The sequence below is a fragment of the Gopherus evgoodei genome, chromosome 8 (assembly GCF_007399415.2).
Source record: "Gopherus evgoodei ecotype Sinaloan lineage chromosome 8, rGopEvg1_v1.p, whole genome shotgun sequence".
NCBI lineage: Eukaryota > Metazoa > Chordata > Testudines > Testudinidae > Gopherus > Gopherus evgoodei.
This window is the reverse complement of record NC_044329.1, coordinates 43,488,779-43,505,370: the sequence shown is the minus strand read 5'-3', so window position 1 is coordinate 43,505,370 and position 16,592 is coordinate 43,488,779. Positions and strand designations below refer to the sequence as shown.

General features: G+C 55.2%; 1 protein-coding gene across 1 annotated transcript in view; it reads left to right on the top strand.

The window, feature by feature from the left end:
• Positions 1 to 16,592, top strand: part of OLFML2B (olfactomedin like 2B) — a 128,363-nt gene that overhangs the window by 93,387 nt on the left and 18,384 nt on the right. The window contains exon 5 of the mRNA XM_030572842.1: positions 15,884 to 16,109. Within this exon, the coding sequence (XP_030428702.1) occupies positions 15,884 to 16,109 (226 nt within the window). The remainder of the gene's footprint in view (positions 1 to 15,883; positions 16,110 to 16,592) is intronic.

The window sequence follows — 16,592 nt, the reverse complement described above, 5'->3', positions numbered from 1 at the left end:
AGTGCCCCATTTGCAAGGCTTTTAAGCCGAGAACAAAAAGGTGCGGGACTTTCACTTGCCCCTCCACCTTGGGCGCGGAGCGATGTTCAAGCGGCGGGCAGAAGCGCCTCCTCGGCACCGGACCCCGCCGGTACCACCAAGGCTTTCGGCACCGACCGTCGCCGGCACCGATGTCGACTCGGCACCGCTCCCTTCTTCCGAGGTCGAGAGAGTCTACGATTCCTGCTGGTGCCTGGCGGCTCCCCGGCACGCGCCGTGGTTGAGCCCCCTGCTCCCGCTACTTCCGTGCCACCTGCATCGCAGCCAGAGAGCTCGCCTCAGTTGCGTTATCCGGCACCGTCACCTGCAGAGGCACCGATGACTTCGGCTCCGTCGATTCCAGTCCCCCAGGACCAGGGAATCCGCTGCCTGGCAGCTCCCCGGCTCGCGCCGTGGTAGAGCTTACTGCTCCTGCTGCTTCTGTGCCAGCTGCACCACAGCTAGACAGCTCGTCTAAGATGGCTCGCCCGGCACCGTCGATCCCGGTCCCACGAGGGCCGTAGAATCCGGTGCCTGACGGCTCCCCGGCACGCGCCGTGGTTGAGCGTATTGCTCCTGCTGCTTCCGTGCCAGCGGCACCGCAGCCAGAGAGCTCGTCTACTCGGATCGCCCGGCGCTGACACCTGCTACGACACCGATGACGTCGTCACCGTCGATCCCGGTCCCATAAGGGCCGTAGGATCCGGTGCCTGACGGCTCCCCGGCACGCGCCGTGGTTGAGCGTATTGCTCCTGCTGCTTCCGTGCCAGCGGCACCGCAGCCAGAGAGCTCGTCTAGTCGGATCGCCCGGCGCTGACACCTGCTACGGCACCGATGACGTCGTCACCGTCGATCCCGGTCCCACAAGGGCCGTAGAATCCGGTGCCTGACGGCTCCCCGGCACGCGCCGTGGTTGAGCGTATTGCTCCTGCTGCTTCCGTGCCAGCGGCACCGCAGCCAGAGGGCTCGTCTACGTCGGATCGCCCAGCACCGACACCTGCTGCGGCACCGATGGCGTCGTCACCGTCGATCCCGGTCCCACACGGGCCGTAGAATCCGGTGCCTGACGGCTCCCCGGCACGCGCCGTGGTTGAGCGTATTGCTCCTGCTGCTTCCGTGCCAGCGGCACCGCAGCCAGAGGGCTCGTCTACGTCAGATCGCCCGGCACCGACACCTGCTGCGGCACCGATGGCGTCGGCACCGTCGATCCCGGTCCCACACGGGCCGTAGAATCCGGTGCCTGACGGCTCCCCGGCACGCGCCGTGGTTGAGCGTATTGCTCCTGCTGCTTCCGTGCCAGCGGCACCGCAGCCAGAGAGCTCGTCTACGTCGGATCGCCCGGCACCGACACCTGCTGCGGCACCGATGACGTCGGCACCGTCGATCCCGGTCCCGCAAGGGCCGTAGTATCCGGTGCCTGACGGCTCCCCGGCACGCGCCGTGGTCGAGCTAATGCTCCGGCTGCTTCCGTGCCAACGGCACCGCGGTCAGAGAGCTAGTCTAAGTCGGATCGCCCGGCACCGACACCTGCTGCGGCACCGATGACGTCGGCACCGTCGATCCCGGTCCCGCAAGGGCCGTAGAATCCGGTGCCTGACGGCTCCCAGACACGCGCCGTGGTTGAGCTCCTGTTCCGGCTGCTTCTATCGGCACCGTCGATTCCAGTCCCACAAGGGCTATCGAATCCGGTGCCCGACGGCTCCCCGGCACGCGCCGTGGTTGAGCGTATTACTCCCGCTGCTTCAGTGCTGACGGCACCGCAGCCAGACAGCTTATCTAACTCGGTTCGCCCGGCACCGGCACCTACCGAAGCTCTGATGACCTCGGTACCGTGGATCCCGGCCCCACGAGGGCCGTCGAATCCGGTGCCTGACAGCTCCCCAGTACGCACTGTGGTTGAGCCTGCTGTTCCCTGCACGCCGGAGATGTTACCAACGGCGAGGGCTCTCAGTGCCATGACAGAGTCAGTGCTGCCTGACCCGGGCACCGTCGGTACGGGTAATACAGTCTCTTCAAGGGACTGTCCCCTGTCAGTACAGCAGAGCGGCACCGTCCATGATCACGGTCCTGCAGACACTCCAAGTCCTGTCGGCACGCCGGACACCACTGGCAGTCCCGGTACTGTTTTCCTCGGTACTGGTCACACTCGCTGCACCGGTCGGTATCCCGTTCGCCGACCCGCTATCGGCACCGTTCCGACATCTGGCACCGGGGCAGGTACCTTGGCTCCTGTAGCTCTTCTCCGAGCCTCGAGATCTCGGTCGACCTCCCGACACCGTTCTGGTTGCGGGTCTGGATCTCGTTCCAGGTACCGATACGCCTCACGATGCCGGTCCCCGGTGCCGAGTTGGGCAAGGTCCGAGTGAGTCAGAGACTCGGCCCGTGCCTTCTTTTAGTACCTCCATGGCCATCCGGACACGCATCTGTGTCATCCCATATGCGCAGATTTTATGCTCAGGACCACGATCCTGATATCATGGCCAGCGGGCGCCAGCCCCGAAGCAGAAAGAGCCTTGGCGAATGCAAGGTGTACTCTGCAGGGGCCCTGCGCCTCTGGGTAGCAAAGCAACAAGCCTTGCTTAGCTGCGATAATTATAGCACCTGGGTGGAGGAGTTTCTCCCTCGAACCTCCCACCTAGAGTTCGCTGCCGTCTTGGAGGACGGGGGAAAGAATTTACCCTTTGTTGGTAAAGGCATCTTCGCGGCAGAGACAGCCCCAGACTGCGAAGCCTGCTGGACAATAGGGTCCTAATGCGTCTCAGCGTGTATACGCTTGCGACCAAACGCAGGCCTTTATGGCCCCAGCCGCCATACTCTGTGCCTAGCCAGAGGCAGAACTCTGGAAAACGGCAAGGCCAAGGTGGTCGCAGACAAACGTCAGGCCCCCTAAAAAGCCAAAGTCGAGGTCCCTCGCAATTACCACTGGGACCAAAGACGGACCTTCCAAGGTTCGCCGGAGGGCGGTGTACCAGTCGCAGGGCGGGATCCTGATCCCGCTTTCTCCTGGCATGGCCCCAGTTACTTTTAGATCGCTGGGTCCTGCGCACGATGGAGCATAGGTACCACCTTTAAATTGCTCCAGCCCTGTCCCCCTTCAGCGGACGAAAGGGGCTAGGGGTTTTACTCCCGTTATGCCCTAGTTCCCCACTCGAACACAGGTCTCAGACCTCCCTGGTCCTGCATGGACTCAACCGGTTTGGGATAAGGTTGAAGTTCTGCATGGTATCCCTGGGAACCATTATTCCATCCTTGCCTCCTGGGGGCTACTATGCCGCCCTGGATAGGAAGGACGCGTACTTTCGCAATGCCATCTTCCCTCCGCACGGGAGATGCCTCCGCTTTATAGCCAGTGGTGAATACTCCCGGTTTACGGCCATAGTCGCCGCCTACCGTAGCTATGTCGGATATGCGTTTTTCCGTATTGGGACGATTCGCTTATCCGAGGAGACTCTGACACATAACCCACTCAGCCGTGGGCATCGTCACGGTCTTATTCACAGATCAAGGCCTGATGATTACTATAGAGCAATCCACTCTGGTTCCCACGCAGAGGTTGGGCTTCCTAGGGGCTATCTTGGTCTCCTACCTAGCCGGAGCCTGCTTATCGCAACTGCGGTTTTAGGCGATGGCATCAATCATCTGAGGTCTGAAGGCTTTCCCAACGACCTCAGCTCGTTCTTGTCTCAGTCTCCTGGGTCCATGGTTGCCCGCAAGTTTGTAACCAAACTCCCTCCTTGGTGTGGACAGGAGGCGGTTTCATCCGCCCCAGCCCTCACTGCCCCTGACGGCGGACGCATCATCTCTCTGCTCGAGTGCTCATGGTCACCTCCGAGCTTAAGGCCTTCGGTCTTCTAGGGAGCTGGCATTCCTCATTAATGCCCCAAAAATCAGAGTAGTCCGCCTGGCATGCCAGGGGTTCCAGCGGCAGCTGCGAGGCCGTTGTATCTCGGTGTTTACAGCCAACACAATGGCCAGGTGCTTCATAAGCATTCAGGGGGGACATAGTCCTCCCCCCTTTTTTGTCAGGAGGCCATCCATTTCCGGGTCTTTTGCATGGCCCGCTCGATGGAGCTGGCGACGTCCTTTCTCCCAGGCGTTCGGAACGTCTTATCTCTTTGACTCAGCAGGTCTTTCCTGTCTTACGAGTCATCACTCTGCCCCATGTGAGGCGTCCCGCTTTCCGGAAGTGGAAATGGTTCCTCACACAGACCTGTTCGCTCACCGCGAGTGCAGGAAATGCCAGGTGTTCTGCTCCTTCCAAGGTCTCTCCTCGGAATCGATCTTGGACGCATTCCTGATACCGTGGAACGGCCAACTGCATTATGCCTTCCCGCTGTTCCCACTGGTTCGTTACGTCCTGCTCAAATTCCGCAGGGGCGGAGCGTGCGTCATCATGATCACTCCAGAGTGGTCCAGGCAGCACTGACATACCACGTTGCTCGGCCTGTCAGCCCAGACCTCATCACTCAGGGCAATGACAGGCTTCGTCACTCGGACCTGCAGCCTCTTCGCCTCACGGTGGCTCCTGCGTACCTGAGTGGGGTGACAGGCAGCCTTCCACCTGGTCAACGTACCGAGCCAGGTGGAAGCGTTTCCTTTACAGCTGCAGTACGCTCGATCTTGCTCCTGCTGAGGTCTCGATCCCCTCTATTTGGCCTGCCTCTGGCCTTCAGCGGCAGGATCTGGCGGTATCATCGCTGAGGATACTCTCAGCAGCCGTCCCTACCTTCCAGCAGGCTAAGATGGACGTTCAGTGTCCCACGCTCTATGGGTTCGGGGTCCCTCAAGGGCTTGGAGCGCTTGCACCCTCGGGTGCGCCGCCCAGCCCCGCCCTGGGGCCTCAACCTAGTCTTGGCCAGACGGGTCTCTGAGATCGGAGCTCTTACGAAGGTTCCACAAAGACAAGGTGCAGTTGTGACCGCACCCGGCTTTCCTCCCTAAGGTGTTTTGGCCTTTCATGTTACCCACAGCTCAACGCAATGGGCATAACCGTTGCACTCCTTGGACATCTGTGGAGTGCTCGCATTATATTGTGCTGACAGAATCATCGCCTAAGGCGCCCCAGCTCTGCCCCGGTAGCGGGCCAAAGGGAGGGCTTGCTTGTTTTCCTCTCAGAGGATCTCATCTTGGGTGATGGCGGACATCCCCACTTGTTATGATTTGGCTCATAGTTCCCCAAGCCACATCACCGTGCATTCTACCAGGGCTCAGGCTTCATCTGCCGCCTTGCTGGCTCGTGTTTCTACCCACGAGACCTGTCGCGAAGCTCCATTGGTCCTCGGTCCTTACCTTTGCTTCGCAGTATGCCCTGGTTCAGCAGTCAAGAGAGGCTGTAGCCTCTGGCTCGGCAGTTTTATTCTGCCACATTTCACTCCGACCCCACCGCCTTTGTAAGGCTTGGGATTCACCTAACTGGAATGGATATGAGCAATCACTCGAAGAAGAAAAGACGGTTACTCACCTTTGTAACTGTTGTTCTTCGAGATGTGTTGCTCATATCCATTCCGCACCCGCCCTCCTTCCCCACTGTCGGAGTAGCCGGCAAGAAGGAACTGAGGAGCGGGTGGGCCGGCAGGAGTATATATGGAGCGCCATGGTGGCGCCACTCTAGGGGGCGACCTGCCGGCCCACTGAGTTGCTAGGGTAAAAGTTTTCCGACGAATGTGCACGCGCGGCGCGTACACCTAACTGGAATGGATATGAGCAACACATCTCGAAGAACAACAGTTACAAAGGTGAGTAACCGTCTTTTCTTCTGTCCTTGGCTTATATCAACGTGGCCTTTTATATCAGACTAATGCAGTCTCTCTGTCTGGTTCTCTTGCACCTGTTGTGGCAAATTGCTGGCACTACTAAGATGGATCCCACACTTTCTCTTCTTGTGGGCAGTGTTCAGGGCACCATTTCTCGCCCCTGATCCGGGGTATTAATTGTCCCACTAGTATCCCAGAGACGGGGAGTGGAGAGGAAGGAACCCTGGGCCCGCCCTCTACTCCGTGTCCCAGCCCAGGGGCCCTAGGGATAGTGGCAAACGACTTGAACTAGTGACTCCTTCCCCTGGGCTACTTCTCTCTCCAGCCCTTCAGCTTGTGGGGCTTCCTGCCCTCTCTCTGCTTGGGCAAGATTTCTCCCAACCCTTTGTGTCAGTGGAGTCCCTCTGCTCTGTACAAGCCGGGTTTCCCTTCACCTAGGGTCTTGGTCTTCTGGCCCATCACAGTAATTCTCCAAACTCTCCTCTGCTTCCCTTCAAACTGGTCTCTGCTCCAACACCAAACCATTCTGCTTCAACTCCTCCAATTGTCTGATTGAAGCAGGGGGGTTTTATCAGGTGACTGGCTTCAGGTGCTCTAATTGGCTTCAGGTGCTCTAATTAAACTGTAGCAGCCTCTCTTCCCTCTACAGGGAATGAGGCTCTCATCATCCTGGGGTTTACATATCTCTCCTTTCTATCAGTCTCCTGCTGCCTTCTGGCCATGCTGCATCACACTGTTTAGAACATTCTTTACTGAAAATAACTTGACCTACTTTCCATGGTAAATTCCTAAGCAGGCAAAAGTTATAGACCAATTGTCCCAAAAGACCTGCAGTCATCCCTGGCTACATAACATTGATTCAGGCCCAGGCAAAGGAGACTGCCCCCTTGCTAGGCTGACCCCCAGAGCTTTAGCTTCCTTCTGGATCCTGGGGCTCCAAGGCCAGCTGCTGGCTCTGTGTTGTGGAGAGTCCCCTGCAGGCCCCTTTTGCTCAGCTCTCTGGCTGCAGGCCCTCTCGGCTCTGTCTCTGCTCTGCACACAGCAGCATCCTGCTGAAGGGCTGCCGTTTGCAGCCTGCTCTGCACGCAGCTGCTCCCATCCCTGCCTTGCTCCCAGCTCATCCTGCAGCCCCACAGAGAATCTCCAGCATCGGCTTCCCACCCCAACCTAGCTCCCCACCCAACCCCTCCAGCACCTGCTTTCCACCCCCACCACTCCCCTTACAACCCCTCCAGCGCCTACTTCCTGCCCCTCTCAGCTCCCCACACAACCCCTCCAATGCCTGCTTCCTGCCTCTCCCTACTCCACACACTACCCCTCCAGCGCCTGATTCCTGCCCCTCTCTGTGCTGTATAATTTTTGGTGGTGCCTGTAACGATGCTGCCTTTGGTGGGACGCTTCTGAGAGTGTCAATTCAGGACAAATTGCTCAGAGCAGGGCAGTTACAGCCCAAGGCTGGGGTTCCTTTGCACACCAAGGCAAACCAAACTAACCAACCAGAGAAGACTTCGGTTTTACCCCACTGGCTAACCACAAGTCATGCAAGCAATTCCCTTAAACACTCCAGTTTCCCAGTATCACCACCATTGCCACTCCTTATGGGGATGAATGGTTATGAAAATGAATACCCCATTTAAAAGTAAAAAGGTTCTCCCAGTCCCAAAGGACCAAGCCCGAGACCCAGATCAATATACAAATCAGATCTTACTCACAAATCATCCTGTTGCCAATCCTTTAGAATCTAAAATCTAAAGGTTTATTCATAAAAGGAAAAAGATATAGATGAGAGCTAGAATTGGTCAAATGGAATCAATTACATACAGTAATGGCAAAGTTCTTGGTTCAGGCTTCTAGCAGTGGTGGAATAAACTGCAGGTTGAAATCAAGTCTCTGGAGTACATCCACAGCTGGGATGGGTCATTCAATCCTTTGTTCAGAGCTTCAGTTTGTAGCAAAGTCCCTCCAGAGGCAAGAAGCAGGACTGAAGATCAGATGGAGGAGCTCCAGCAGCCTTTTATAGTATCTTGCCATGTGGCCTCTCTTTCTTTGTTCCAAAGACAAGTTATCCAGCAAATGGCATGAAAAAATCTCAGAGTTCTGTCCATAGGCACGTCCCTGCATGCCTTGCTGAGTCATAAGGTGTATCTGCCTTCTCTCAATGGGTCAGTTGTATAGCTGATGGTCCTTAATGGGCCATCAAGCAGGCTAGGCAGTGCTGATGCCAAACTGTCTGGGGTGTCACCCAGAAGCATAGCATAAGTTTGAAATACAGACAGTATAGAGCCAATGCTTATAACTTTAAATATAAAAATGATATGTACATACAGACAGCATAATCATAACCAGCAAACCATAACCTTGTCTTAGATACCTTATTTGGCCCCCTTTATACAAGATTTGGTGTCACTACAGACAATGATCTATATGGTCATAGTTCAGGTCAGTAACATCACAGTGCCTAGAAGAGGTCCAAGTTCCACTCCCGTCTCCATAGCTGCCTAAGACTCTGGGAGGGAGTTTGGGTACTGGGTGTGGGCTCTGGGCTGGGGCAGAGGGTTGGGGTGCAGGAGCAAGTGCAGGGTGCAGGCTCTGGGAGGAAGTCTGGGTAAGGGAGGGGCTTTGGGGGGTGGGATCTGGGCTGGGGCAGGGGGTTGTGGTGTGGGAGGGGGTGAGGGGTGCAGGCTTGGGGGAGTTTGGGTGAGGAAGTTGGTTTGGGGTGCGGTCTCTGTGCTGGGCAGGAGGTGTGGGAGGTGGTGAGGGATTCCAGCTCTGGGAGGGAGTTTGGGTATGCAAAGGAGTGGAGGGTGCAGGCTGTAGGAGGGAGTTTGGATGCAGGAAGCTTGCTCTTTCCTGGGGCAAGGGGTTGGGGTGCGGGAGAGGGTGAGGCACTTACGTTGGACAGCTCCTGAAAGCAACCTGCACACCCCTCTGGCAGCAGCACCTAGGTGAGGGGCCTGGAGGGCCTGCAGGCACCGCCCCCACAGCTCCCATTGGCTGCAGTTCCTGGCCAATGGAAGCTGTGGCGTTGGCGGTCAGGCCGGGGGCAGTGCATGGAAATACACCCCCTCCAGGGCCGCAGGAATGTGCTGTCCGTTCCGGGAGTGTCACAGAGCGAGGGCGGGCAGGAAGCAGCCTTAGCCCCGCTACGCTGCCACTAGTGGCGGTTATGGCAGTGACTGGGGCGGCAGGTGGGGCCGTGACACACTCTGAGGGAGGCGCGTGAGGACAGCAGGTGGGGCCGGGGGAGGCGCGAGGGGACAGCGGGCAGAGTAGGAGGAGAGACCTGGCTCCAAACATTGGTGGAGCTGGGCCCCTGGGTCTTGAATATTCCTGGAGCATGGGCACCACGGACCCATATACCTCACTGACTGTGCTCCAGTGCCTGCTTCCTGCGCCCTCCCTGCTCCCCACCAAACCCCTCCACAGCATGGTTCCTGCCCCTCCCTGCTCCCTACACAACCCTCACAGCACCTGCTTCCCTCGCCTCCCAACTCCCCACACAATCCCTCCAGCGTCTGCTTCCTGCCCCTCGCTGCCCCCCCCCCACAATCCCTCCTGCATCTTCTTCCTGTCTCCTCCCCACACAACCCCTCCAGCCATGGGTGCCAGGTTTGTATAATTTTTGGTGGTGCCCAGAACGGGTCCCAGGCCACTCTGCCCCACTCTGCCCCACCAGCTCCTGGCGTCGTTCAGGGGAGAGAGTGAAAGCAGGAAAGATGCGGGGCAGGGATTTGGGGGAAGGGATGGAGTGGGGCAGGGCATGGGCAGAGCAGGGGTGGGAAGAGGCGGAGTGGGGCAGAGCGGAGCAGAATGGGGCGGGCTGGGGCCAGCACCAGGCCCCCTGCTAACTCCCGAGACCACCCTGGACCCTGCGTGTCCCCAAAACCTCGATCCTTCCTATGGATGGAATGGCTCTGAAAATATAAGCCCAAACATTGGTGGAGCCGGGCCCACCTTCTTGAATATTGGTGGAGCACGGGCACCACAGGCCCATATAACTCGCCGCCTATGCCTCCAGCATCTGCTTCCAAACCCTTCTCTGCTACCAACATAACCCCTCCAGCTCCCGCTGCCTGCCCCCTCCCTGCTCTACACACAACCCCTTTACTGCTTGCTTCCTGCCCGTTACTGTTCCCCACACAACCCCTCCAGCGCTTGCTTCTCACCCCCTAGCTCAGCAGTAGGGAACCTATGGCACATGTGCCAAAAGCGGCACACGAGCTGATTTTCAGTGGCACTCACACTGCCCATGTCCTCGCCACTGGTCCGGGGGGCTCTGCATTTTAATTTAATTTTAAATGAAGCTTCTTAAATATTTTAAAAACCTTATTTACCTTACATACAACAATAGTTTAATTATATATTACAGACTTATAGAAAGAAAACTTCTAAAAACATTAAATTGTATTACTGGCATGTGAAACTTTAAATTAGGGTGAATAAATGAAGACTTGGCACACCACTTCTGAAAGGTTGCCAACCCCTGCCCTAGCTGCTCCCCACAGATCGCCTCCAATGTCTCCTTCCTGTCCCTCCCTGCTCTGCACACAACCCTTACAGCACCTGGTTCCTTCCCCATCCCCGCTCCCCACACAACCCCTTCAGCGCCCACTTCCTGCCCCTCCCTGCTCCCCAACAACCTCTCCAGAGCCTGTTTCTCACCCCCTAGCTGCTCCCCACAGAGCCCCTCCAATGTTTCCTTTCTGCCCCTCTCTGCTCTCCACACAGCCCCTCCAGCGCCTGCTTCCCACCCCACCTTGCTCCCCACACAGCCACTTCAGCCTGTGCTTCCTGCCTGGTTGATGCTCCCCACAGATTCCCTCCAGCGCCTGCTTCCTGCCCCTTCCCGACTCTGCACACAACCACTCCAGCGCCTGCTTCCTGTCCCTCCCTGCTCTCCACACAACCCCTCCAGAGCCTGCTTCCCACCCCCTAGCTGCTCTCCACAGAGCCCCTCCAATCTCTCCTTCCTGCCCTCTCTCTGATCCCCACACAACCCCTCCAGCGCCTCCTTCCTGCCCCCTCCCTGCTCTCCACACAACCCCTCCAGTGCCTGGTTCCTGCCCCTTCCTGCTCCCCATACAACCTCTCCAGCACCTGCTTTTTGCTCATCCTTGTCCCGATATTTCACACTTTTTTTTTTTGCTCTGCTGGCGACCCCACCCCCCCACGTGTCCCAATATTTTCTTCCTCTTATCTGGTCACCCTATTCCTGCCCCTCCCGGTTCCCCACACAACCCCTCCAGTGCCAGCTTTCCATCCCTCCCCACAAAACCCCTCCAGTGCCTCCTTCCTGCCCCTTCCCCACTCCCAACACAACCCTCGAACAACCTGCTTCCTGTCCCTCCCTGCTCTTCACACTACCCTTCCAGCCCCTCCTCCCCACTCGCCACATGACTGCTCCAGTGTCTCCTTCCTGCCTCCTCCCCACTCCCCGCATAACTCCTCCAGCACCTTCTTCCCACCTCTTCCCAGCTTCCCACACAAATCCTCCAGTGACTACTTCCCACCCCTTTACTGCCCCCTCGACCCCTCCAGTGCCTGCTTCCTGCTCCATCCTGCTCCTCACCGAACCCCTCCAGTGCCTGCTTCCTGCTCCATCCTGCTCCTCACTGAACCCCTCCAGTGCCTGCTTCCTTCCCCCTCCCTACTCTCCACACAATCACTCTATTGCCTGCTTCCCACACAACCCATCCAATGCCTGCTTCCCACCCGGCCCCTCCAATGTCTGTTTCCTGCCCACTGCTTGTTCCTGACACCACCCCCTCAGTGCCTGCTTCCTGTCCCCTCCCAGCTCCCCACACCTCTGCAGCACCTACTTCCTGCTCTCTCTCTGTTCCCCATACAACCTCTCCAGCGCCTCCTTCCTGTGCCCCCACTCCTCACGTAACTCCTTCAGCGCCTGCTTCCTGCCCCTCCCCACACAGCCCCTCCAATGTCTTCTTCCTGCCCACTGCCTGTTCCCCACACAACTCCTCCAGCGCCTGCTTCCTGCTCCCTTAGTGCTCCCTACATAACTCCTCTGGCACCTGCTTCCCTGCCCCACTCCCTGCTTCCCATGGGCCTATCCAGCCTGTCCTGGTGTGGCTGCTGACATCCCAGAGAGAGGTCACTTCCAGGGTTTGATCTTTGTCAGAGAATTTCCGCTCCATGCTGTTCCCACTAAGAGTGGAGTTTGGGTCTGTGGGGGGTGCGACAACAGCAGGGTTGGGGTCAGTGGACTATTAGTGGCTTCATGAGGGCATTTCCCTTGGGCAAGTGGCCACTTCGACGAGACAAACTAGTTTGAAATGCTTTTTCTCCTTGCTCAGCAAACTTGATTTCTGCTCCTCAGACTCCATCCTCCTGAAGTCAGCACAATCCAGCAAACCCAGAGTGTAGGCAGGAGCAGGACTGGTCCATTCCGTGCCCCTCCCAAGGGATGTTGGTTTGAGGTCAGAGATGGATGGCAGAGTTGGTGTCTGGAAATCATGATGTCACTTTGCAGTATGAAGCAGCAATTTGAGGCGGGTGGAATTCTCTGGGAATGTCTGTGCTGCAGTGAGGCAGAGCCTGTGATTACCGGGCTTGGGGATGCAGTGTGTGGACAGAGTGGCACTGTGCAATCCAGAGAAACTATCCTCCCCTGCCAGCTTATGCCAGGCTCTGCCGCTACCTCCTGTGCTGTGCAGACCTCTGCTGCCCAGCTGAGTGGGCACAGAGCGCAGCTTCAGCTGTTAGCGTTTCTAAGAGAAACTGCAGTTTGATTTTGCTCATTTCAAAGGGAAGAGATGGGGGCACCAAGTCTCCCCTGGTGCTGGAAGGTGCCAGGCCCAAAGCTGGTGTGGTCTGCCCAGCATAGGAGGCAGTGCAAAATTGGTACAGTGGTTCCTACCCTGTCCCTACTCTGTAGTGGTCGTAGAGGGCATGGGAGGAAAGGGGCATGACTGGGGCTTCCCTGTGCAATCCCTAGTTGCTGTCATGCCCCCTTTGATTTAGCATTCCCAGCCTGATCCTTGCTATGCACTATGTGCCTGGAGCCAACAGTGTGGATCTGAATCTCCCCCTTTCTGTTATGGTGCTGCTGGCAGAGATGGGGTCGCTGTGGGACAGGGAGCAGCCCCACAAGGCCAAGTAGAGGCTCTGAGCTCTAGCTTCAAGGAATGGATCAAGCTGAGCTGCTCCATGAGGTTGAATTGCTGGGGGACTCCACCAGTGAGCAGCCTTGTCTCCCTATTGAGGAAGGCCCAGCATGGCAAAGAGTTGTGGCATTTGTGTGTGATGTTCACACGATGTAGTGTGCGCAGGCTGCAGTCTGTGACTAAGGCAGCCTCGGGCCCCAGGATCATGGGCCCCACAATCACTGCCCCCAGAAGAAGTGGATTTTGCTCTGAATGTTTTGGTGGTTCCCCGCTTTGTGCTCAGCTGCAGCCTCTGCCGTGCACTTGGTGATCTGGGGAGGTAGATTAAGGGCTACTCTACACTGGCAATGCTAAAGTGCTGCTGTGGCAGTGTTTTAACGTGCCTTATGTGATCGTGGTGCAGCTCCGTGAGGGGCATAGCTACCAGTGCTGGGAGCATGGCTCCCAGTGCTGATGCACTGTCTACACTGGCACTTTACAGTGCTGAAACTTGCTGCGCTCAAGGGAGTGGTTTTTTTCAGACCCCAAGCGAAAAAGGTGCAGCACTGTAAAATGCCAGTGTAGACAAACCCTTAGAGGTGAAGCAGGGAAGCTGTCCCTGGGCACTGGGGCGGTGCCAGCAGTGACTCCATCCTAAGTGGTGCACTCAGTGGGCTTAGGAACAGGTGCTCTAAGGATCAGGGTTTTGTGGGTGCACACAAGTGTAACTGGTTATTTGGCACACACAAGGCTGACTGATGGGGCTGGATGCACATAAAACCTTCTCTCGCAGGAGCGTCTATGTCCGATTTTACCATACAGCAGAGAAGGGCTCAAGCACAGCTGCTGACATATAAAATATTCTCCATCAGCAGCAGCACTTCTACCCCCTTGAGGTCCATCCTTCACTCTCCTCACCAGCCCCATCTTCACTAAGCATTGCAGAAGCCTAGGAATTTAATACAAATGGCTGTCAAGCAGTGCAAGGTGCAATGCACACAATGTGCCTGACAGAAACCCACAAAAGGCAATAAAAAGCTAAGCCACTTGGCACGCCTGATCTTCCACTCCTCCCACCACAGGCACACACCTTGCTATTACCACAAGGGCTGTGCATCACAGATCATAACCTTAACTCTGCCCCAGCTGCCCACAGCCCTTCTCCACACAGTCCTTTACCAAACTGCCCTCTCCCAGCCCAACCACATAATAATTCACCAAACACCCACAACTACTGGTGTTGGGGAGAAATGCTCTGGTAAAGTGGTATATCCCCAAGAGTAAAAGAGAATGAAATGAAGGTTGTGGTGTGTGGTCTAGGATAATGGCATGCTGTGTCTCTGGGGCTGAAGGGTTCATAGGGTTAGGTGGCTTAGCTTTACATTGCCTTGCTTTTGTGGGTTTGTGTCAGGCCTGTTGTATGCGTTACCGCCCAGACTGCTTCACAATGGAGTTTTTGTATGTTAATCTTAATAGCAGCCAGTTGAATGCTGGAGAGATTCCATTCCCATCCATGCTGAAGTGCAAAGCACAGCACTTTTGTTACCCTGAGTGACCTTGCTTCCAAAAATACTTCTTTTCTTGTAGTTAATTTCAGCCAGGGTTTAAAGGAACCCTGGAGCCACCCTTTCAGCCAACTAGCCATTGCTGCAGTGGTTCTGGTTCTCCTTCCATTTCCTTTTAATGAGATGAAAATCATGGGTATTAGCCTGCAGCTTGAAAATGAACTCACCTCCTAAAGCCAGCCTCTGGGAACTCCTTGCTCCCCAGACGAGGCTGCCCCAGGCATTTAACAGACTCAGATTCTCCTTTCCTCATTAAGTACTTTTACCTTTGTTATGTGTAAATGGATTTAACACTCAAGTACACTGTGGAATGCTGGAACCTCATCTGTACCACATACTTGTACCATCATCATATACAGCCCAGCTGTCTATGATTACACACCTAGCACATGCCCCATGTGTAATATATACCCACACTCAATATACAGCTCCATCATCACATACACAATACAACTGTTGACATACATCATTCCTCATATACAGTGTATACTCAGCTCACATACATAGCAATACACTTAGGGCCAGATTAGGGTGGGAAATGATGGCATTTAAGATCTCCCTACAATCTCCAGCTCCAAGTGACTGGAAGTTTCTGCAGAAATGATCATTAGTGATATATTAACAATGTCAGAATTGCAATGGTCATTGTTGGGCTTCAGAATAAACAATCAAATGAATAGCTCAGCGCTCTTGTTTTGGTCAATGTCTGTCTGCAGTCTCAGGAAGACAGCCCTGCATTGCTTCACATTCACGGAGTTATCTTTGCAGTTGTAAAGCTAGAAATTTTTTTTTAACAAAAGCACTAATTCTGCAGGAAGTGATTGAATCAGAGAAAGTGAGTAGGCCATGAATGTACTGCAGAACAGCTGGTATGCCCTAACGTAACCAACCATAGCCTCACACGCAGACAGCTGTCACAGTCGTTATGGGGGATTGAACCCTAGCTTTTCAGTACCTGGAACACAGGCACTGCCTCTTGAGCTAAAAGTAGGTTTCCTTTAGCTGTGAGGTGGTAGAAGCCAATATATTTGCTAGTATGAGCCATTAGATGGAAACATGATCACAAGCACTAAGTCCATGTATTACACTAACACTAAGCACCAGTCCCTGCAAACACCCTAACAGCATATACACTCTATCAACATCCTGGTATGTACAACATATCATTTAGAATAGATCATAGGAACTGTATGTCCTTGTTGTCACACTTGCATCCCATACTGTATCTCATATGCAACATAGCGCTGCTCATGCCTACTATTCACAACAGTCTTTCCACTAGCAAAAAATGAAGCACTGATGACCTTGACAAATTAAACAAGAACAAAGTATCCTGCTTAACAGGCAACAAGTCAGACCAACTATGGTATAGATCCACTCTTCCATTTCCCAGCTAAACACACTCAGCAATGTGCCATCATGTAACATCCTCTTTTATCTCATAAAGGAAAAATACAAAGAAAGATTCCTGCAAGATGAGATGATTTCTCAGCAAATCAACTCTGTTGAGTCCCTGCAGCAGCTGCTTCCCGGTCCAGAGGCAATGAAACCAAAACAGCCCTTGCAGAGGAAGATGCATGTGCGGAGCCGGCTTCCTTCCAAGCCCACCATCATTCGAGGCATCACTTATTACAAGGCAAAGTCCACTGAGTCAGAAAATGACCTAGAGGAACGTGAGTTGTGTTTGCAGCCATGGCTGGCTTCACGGAATTGGCCATCTGGGCCTCTTAGCAATGGGGTGGGTAAAGTCTGTAGCCAATCAGCCTCTTCCCCACTCAGCAGCCTGGCTGTCCAAGCTGAGTACAAGACTGTACCTTCTCAAAATGTGAATATGTGAGACAATAGTCATAAGTGAATGTGTGAGGGAGAAGCTAGGGTCATGGGTTCCATGGGCCAGTTAGGTTCTGCATCACCAGGGCTTTCATTATTCTTCATTCTAATGAAATCTATGTTCCCTGCAAGTCATTCAACCTACCCCCACCATTGGGGTCAGCATCTTAAGGGCATCACTGCAGAAAGTGTGAGGAGAGATTTGAAAAAGCACGGGGCTTGGTTCCATGCATATACAGCAGTGGGGAAGAAAGCACCACACATTTGTGGGAGAAGCAGCCAAATCGGCATTTAGGGCTGGTATCACTGGCAAAGCAGAGGAGGCG